The sequence below is a fragment of the Rhopalosiphum maidis genome, chromosome 2, assembly GCF_003676215.2.
Source record: "Rhopalosiphum maidis isolate BTI-1 chromosome 2, ASM367621v3, whole genome shotgun sequence".
NCBI classification, from domain to species: domain Eukaryota; kingdom Metazoa; phylum Arthropoda; class Insecta; order Hemiptera; family Aphididae; genus Rhopalosiphum; species Rhopalosiphum maidis.
The window spans coordinates 45859872-45867603 of NC_040878.1; the positions used below are offsets into that span (position 1 = coordinate 45859872).

Consider the following 7732-nt stretch of genomic DNA (forward strand, 5'->3'; position numbering starts at 1 on the left):
ATAAAACCATTAGAAACTGTTTTTCAAAATTAATAAGACACGTTATATGCTATAAAATATTATATTGTTTAAACTAGTTATATCAGTACAAAATCAATGTAATAAATAAATAAATAATTAAATAAATAAATAAAAACAATTATAAAACTAATTTTAAGATGAATAAATTATTATTTGACATAATGCTTTAATAAATGTCTTGACAATATTAAATTGTTTCATTAAGGGATTCATTTTCATTCACCAACGAAACTATGGAAGAATTAGGTTTTGTAGTTTCTTCTTCATATTCATCATCGCCCTCTAATAATAAGTCTTCAGACACCGTCGAAGGTGTAGTTGTTGTTGATTTAAGAAGCATTAAGCTAGGCTTAGGAGGTACTAATCCGACAATCTCAACCTATAAAAGTATAAAAGAATATATTATAAGGTTTAACATGATGAAATAATTTAAAACGTATAACATTTTTAATTACATAGGATTAAATTAAATTTTTCAGTACATTAAAAAGAAATTATCTTGTAATTTCCTCTTTGAAAAAAACATCAACTTTTATAATTTAATGATTAGTTATCGTAAAAAGAAGTTCTTTCACAAACATAGTTTTATTATCTTCAAGGATGTAAATATTATTCACATATCCAATTTATTAAGTTTGAAATGAAACGAAAAAATTTGCAATTCTTCTTTATTGATAATAACGAATAATAAATTATGTATATTAATTGATTAACTATTTTTATTAGTGTACCTATTTATTAAATACATTAAATTAAATAAACAACAATACAAATATCAATTATTAATACCTAGCATAATAGCATATTTACATTTTTATGTTGAAATAGCATTGAAACTTTACTTAGTTTCCATTTTGAGATTTTTTGTGTTTTGTTCTCCCCCTCCTAAATTAGTTACCCATGTTTACATACATGATACATCTATTAATATATGTCTATTTAATGTTACTTTATACCTAAATTATAAAAGTTTACTAAAAAAGTTACCTTTTTTTTATCTACTTCACAATTTCGTCCAATGTATCCATCAGCACAAAGACATCTATAATTTCCATCTTCTTCTGGAAGACTTACACATGTAGCTCCATTTTGGCATGTCACATTGTTAGTTTCACAATATTTCAGTTCTAAAAAACATAAATAACAATTACTCTTAATAATCCTGATAATGAAGTTAATTTAGCTTTTATTTGTGTTTAACACAAGTACCTTGATCGCAGAGCATTCCACCCCAGCCGGGCTTACAATTACATTCCCACGGACGGTTACACGTACCATGAACACAGCCTGGGTATGCGAAACATTGAGTACAGTTCTTACCCCACCAGCCTACTTTGCACCTATAATCATTAATGAATAAATGTTTTATTTTTTAGTGTATACACCAGCACTGGTAATTAATAATGTTCATTAAATACATACCTGCATTCATTTGGTTTACGACAATATCCTCGATCTCGATGACAACCTTCAGAGCACACAGCTGTAAAATAATATATTTAATTTAGAAAAAAACTGTTTATATATTAAACACATTTTACTTACGTATCTGACACAAAATTCCTTGCCATCCCTTTTCACATTTACATTCTAATGGTTTAGAGCATGTCCCATGCATACATCCTGGTAATGGTTGACATTCTTTGCAAAGATCACCAGTCCAGCCTAAACGACACCTACATTATTTCAATAGACACGATTATACAAGAAAAACATATACAAATGCATCTTGTGCTTATTTAAATAAATTAAAAACTAACCTTTATAATAGAATTTTCGAACATTTTATACATAACAATTTGAACAATATAAACTTGCAAGTTACATATTATTTCTAATATATAACTTCATATTATTATGATTTAAAATAGTTATGGTTATAGATATAACTTGAAAACGTTTATAATTTTACAATTTGAATAATTTTTATAAATTAACATATTAATTAAATATTAATTACCATAAAAAGCACCTGCTGGTGTATCATATATTTTTTTTTTTTTATTTATTAATATATTTCAGTTACAGAAAATAATTTTTCATTAAACATTTTTTTTTTAATTTTTGTCGATTTTTACATAAAAAATATATTTAAAATTAAAATATTAATATACATATATATATAATTAAGTAATATAACTTAGATAAATAAGTTATAATTTCTCAAAATTTTAATTAACGGTTTAGCTATAACATAAATAGGTGAAAATAATTATGCAAAGTCAATTTATTAAGCTTACCTGCATTCTCCCGGCCAGTCACAATACCCCTTACTCGGATGACAGTCTTCGTGGCATACCGCTATTAGTACGTTACGCATAAATAAAACATGTAAATTATTTAGATAATTTTAATGCACCATCCACACGCTTCTTAACTTTCAATAAAAAATCATCATTACGTTCTGAACAGAATATGCCGTCCCAGCCTTCTAAGCACTTGCATTCGAAACTATTGTTGCAGTAACCGTGTTGGCAGCCGGGCAGTGCTATACACTTGTTGCACATTTCACCGTAAAAACCTAAAATAATAATATTAATGCGATTGATCATTATACACTATTCCAATGTAACACCTAGATTTCAGTTATCAGGTATTACTCACCTAACTTGCAACGGCATTCTGATGGCCGTTTGCAGTAACCTTGAATTGGGTCACAACCTTTCTTGCAAATTGGCACATCGCAAAGGTCACCTATCCACCCGGGTAGACATTTCATATCGCCATTGTCGTCGCAAACGTAATGACTCGATTCATTTTGTGTTGCTGGTGCCTCGCAAGCCTAAATTGGGAAAGTTAGGTACATGTCATTTATAATAATACAACTCTGATGAAATATATCGAAACTCATTATTCCGAACGGACGTATAGTTATAGTTATATTCATCAAAGTTGTTAAAGTATCAAATGCTAAAAATGAATATGCCTATTAATAACTAATTAAATACACATATATTTTATTTCAATTAAACTTTCTTATTCATTATTAATTATTATTATAAAATATATCGCTACCGAGTACAGACTATATCAATAATTATGAGTTATCTCATCCTACACTGTATTATAATTATTTATTATTTAATATCGTTCGTAATAAATGACATAGATCAGGTAATAATAGGAAAATACAATATGAATGAATTGTTTAATTCCTCTCTGAATACAATGATAGAGCTCATTAGTCACTTTAAATGATTGTTATAGTCTTATAGGTAGGTAGTCAATATAAATTGAGTACCTATAATAAAAGATATATATTTAACAATATTTTCAATTTTGTATTTTCGTAATCAATTAAATATTTAAAAAAATATATTGAATAATATTTTTAAGGAACTGCAAATAAAATTCTTTATTTTATAAATATTTTATTAAGGCCAAACTGTTTCAAAAAACAGTTCAAAAACATTTTAAATCGACGGTAAATAAATGATTCCTATGCAAAGTAGATATAACTGTAATATAATCACTCATAGGTGCCCTGCAATCATAAGTATATACACATCTAATAAATAAGTGTACTGTTAAATATTATTAATTTTCCACACACTACTGGTTTCAATTATCAATTAATGTTTAAAAAGAGTTGTCTATCAAGTTTCTACCAAACACAATATAAGCTATTCAGTTATTATTTCTTATAACTTATAAGTTATAACTTATCAGTAATTGAGACAAAAATATTTATAGGATTTTTTTAGTTTTTTTAAATAATATATAGAATATAAACGACATCCACGACCCATTATAATACAAGTAATATACAGAAATTTTATCGTATAAACATTTTGTCGTAATGGTTATAATTAATGAAATAAATGTTTTACTATTAAATCTGCACATTTATAATACATTTGTATAGCTATAGTATGTAGGCTATCAGTTTACCGTTGCACAAAACCTGAGCGTTTTAGAACATACATATGTACGAGTATAACTTGTATGATACACAAATCGACACTTCGGTTAACACATCCTTGTTTATATAGTGGGTCACTAGGCTAACAGATCTGATCACGGACTTAACTATATAAGTATATAGTCAACGTGACCGATGATAATCATAATTAGAAAGTCAGTGTGAACCCTTATTGTTTCATTTAAAACGTAATTGTTTTTCGTTAAATTTAATTTTACAAAAATATTGAAATTATCACTTTGTTAATACTAATATAATTAAACAAACAAGCAAACGAACTCTTAAAAAAAAAAAAACAATAACACTACTCAGTACTCACTAGTCCACGATTTACATTTTTAATTTGGAGTAAAAAACACAAAACAATACAATTTGATTTAATAATTTATTGAAATTATAAAAAGGTTAGCATTTTTATAATACTTTTAAGTAATAATAATATTTTTTACCTGTTTTTTCCATTTTGGGATATTTTTGGATGCGGCTAAAATCCTTGGAACTCCAAAAGTACACAAAGTAAAAAGTACGGCTAGGGTACGTCTATCGGTCATGTTGACCAAACGACGTCGTATCAATGCTTTCACCAGAACTAAACTGACTCATCCGAACATCCGAAGCAACCACTTCCCATTTCTTTTTGTAATTAGCATAAAAACGTGAGCGTTAGATTCTTAGGTGCTCTCTGATATTGCCACAATAGCGGGGAGACAAAAAATACTTCAATAATTAAAAAAAAAATTATTTATTATTACCAAAATAGTTAATAAATTAAAACCTGTAAATATCTTATGTAGAACGTGTTATGAATCTTATGTATTATAGAATATTATAAATTGTGTGTAGATTTCTAATATTACAACAAAATACAACATATTATTATACTATAATTTATTCGCACAAATATTAATTAAATATATATTAAAATCTTTTTTTTTAATAAAAATAAAAATTGTGGTCTTATTTATAAATATATATATATATATATAAAACTATTAATTAGAATATATATTAATATATTATATAGTAGGGGTGGCCAACATGACTATGTACGCGATCCACATATATTAATGCAATTATATCAAGAGCCAAATTATCTAATCTGAACCTTTATACCACAAAAATAATAAAGATAGTTAACATCTGATAAACATATCAAATTACGAAACATAAAATTATAAAATAATAATAATAAAAACAATTTTTTTTTTTATAAATGTATGTAAAAAAAATTAAAATTTTGGTTTTTGTAAATAAGACCACTAGCCACATACGTCGATAAAGAGAGCCACAATTTGGCCACCCTTGTTATATAGGTACTTATAATATAAGGTAAATTCAAAATCAAACTGATGTGCTATTAATGAACAGTTTCCCCACTTAAATATTCAATTCTTTATTAAAATTATTACTATTTCTCACAAATGTTCTTATAATATTTGTAGATAGTAAATAAGTATTAAAAATAAAAATCATATATTATTTGATTCCTTTAAAATTATCAGTATTCCAAAGTTGAGCATATTTAAATTAGATTGTAATTCATAGTATAAATTAAATTACCTTATATTTTTATTATATGTGTATTTATTTTAGACTTAGATTTATAGTATATAGTTTTAGTGTCTGAACAATGCTACAGAGTTTTATAGGTGGAATTTTTCAGGCTTTCAATAAAATCATAGGCGCAGCCAGGTGATGTGCAGGGTATGCGGTGGCATCTTCTAAACAAAAATAAAATTCTTTAAATATGATGCTTTTAGATTCTGAAAGGAGCAAGTCATTGGCCATTGTTTATAATATATTGTACAGGTAACCTGATAATTTGTAGTATTTTAATAATTTTATTTTGTGGCTAATGCTACTAAATGCAATAACAATCATAGTTCAGTATATTATATTATACGTAATAATCACTTTTTCATTGCGTAGGGGGGAGTTAAGATTTCCAGAAATATTTGCACCTTTGAATAAAATGGCTGGTTAATCCTATGAATGAAATATACAAGTATTTATTTTAGTACTTTATTTTCGAATTGTATAAAATCAATAGTAGTATTTCCATATTAACAATTGACTGCAATGTATAAAAACAATGTCCCATAGAATCGAAAGTTGTAATTAATAAGCGTTGAACAACTCCGATGTAATTTTAGATATTCCACACGATCACACCTAGTAGCCTATAGTAGACAACAAGAGAAACCTAAAACTAGAAATACTAATCATTTCTATATTATATTTATACAACACATTTAAAAAATAAATAATTGTTACGATTGTGATTATTGAATTTCAAAAACAAATTATTTTAATAAAATACCTTTATTAGATAGTATTTTATACAACAGTAAATCAATAAAAAAAATTAATCCAAGGATTATGGATGTGAATTATTATATTAAATGTCATTCTTTGAAATGCTTGGTTTATTAGTAAAACCTGGAATTTCGGGATTTTACCAATTGATCTTACTATATCTTACTACATTCTTAGGACCTGAATACCTGATCAAGCTTTTACAAACGAGATAGTATATCTTGAAATAAACAATCTGAAATAGGTGTAAAAAATATTTTGAAAGATAAAATATAAATGAATAATCTATATTCTATAGTCTATACAATATGTTCACATATATTATTTACCTTATTTACTCATTTTAATAATAAATATAAATGCATTTAAAAAGTATATAAAATCATTTATTAATACTATTAATGATAATATGATATTAAGATTACAGATTTTCTTAAATTTTAGGACAAATCTAATATAATGTATAAGCTTGTCCTTATTGTTAAAGTTTAGATTGCAATAAGTCAATAAAACTAATAATTGAAAATATTTATTCATAGGAATTAGGAAGTTTTATTTCTTAAATGAATTCGAGAATATAAACAAAATATTTTATATTCTATAGATATTTTTTTAGCTTAAAACATAATATTTTAAATAAATATAATTGGTTTATCTCCATAATAATAAATTGTAAGTAAAAATAACCAATATTGGCAACACTAGACGAGCCGGCCGGTGAATAACGACCCACTCCTCGAGGCCATTGACTTAAATTTCTATGTGACCGTAATAGTGTAGTTTAGTATTAAGTTTACTCCTTTAATTTGTGCACTAATATGCGCTGGTCGGTAATATATACACAATACACATAATTGTACATTACACATTTTTTCTATATACATTTTATAAACGGCGTTTGTGGCTTTGTGCTATATTTACACAATAACAAATAATAATAACTTAAACGCACGCAATACTTACGTAAAACGAATCACAATATTATAACAGAGTTGGCCGAATTGGGATTCAGGATTACTGAAGTAGTATAATAGTATAATATTTATATGAAATGTGACAAGCTCAATATGACGTACAATATAATATTTACCAAAGAGGTAATATAACAGCATTTGGTGTAGTATAAGTTATCTAGTTAAAATTTACTTAGGCGTTAAAATAGTTAGTTGGTTTCTATTTTTTACCTATTTAGATGTATGTTGTATGTATTTGTTTTATTATAACATATTAAAATCATCTTCTGAACAATATAGAACGTTGTAGAATTATTAATTTAAAATTTATCATGATTTAAGAATACTTCATAATGCATAACTCTACAATCAATCTAAAATAATTAAATAAGTATAATTTGGCAACGTTGAATAAACACATTTATTAAATCAAAATTATTTAATTATCTCTATAGAGTATATATATCATTGAATAATTATAATGTATAAGAAATCATAATAAAAAAGAATACATTGTCAA

General features: G+C 25.6%; 1 protein-coding gene across 1 annotated transcript; it reads right to left on the reverse strand.

The window, feature by feature from the left end:
* Positions 1-42: 42 nt before the first annotated feature.
* Positions 43-4522, reverse strand: LOC113553615 (delta-like protein 1). Its single transcript, XM_026957022.1, has 9 exons — positions 4393-4522; positions 2626-2803; positions 2423-2542; positions 2262-2322; positions 1567-1697; positions 1444-1504; positions 1231-1361; positions 1009-1148; positions 43-400 (listed from the first exon to the last, which is right to left on the reverse strand). The coding sequence occupies exons 1-9, from the start codon at positions 4492-4494 to the stop codon at positions 209-211; spliced, it is 1116 nt and encodes a 371-aa protein (XP_026812823.1). The 5' UTR covers positions 4495-4522; the 3' UTR covers positions 43-208.
* Positions 4523-7732: the final 3210 nt, after the last annotated feature.

Coding starts and splice junctions, on each gene's coding strand:
- LOC113553615 (XM_026957022.1), bottom strand. CDS start 4,494: ATGACCGATAGACGTACCCTAGCCGTACTTTTTACTTTGTGTACTTTT. Junction 2,804..4,392: donor TCCCAAAATGGAAAAAACAG/GTAAAAAATATT, acceptor TTCCCAATTTAG/GCTTGCGAGGCACCAGCAAC. Junction 1,149..1,230: donor TGGAATGCTCTGCGATCAAG/GTACTTGTGTTA, acceptor TATGTTTTTTAG/AACTGAAATATTGTGAAACT.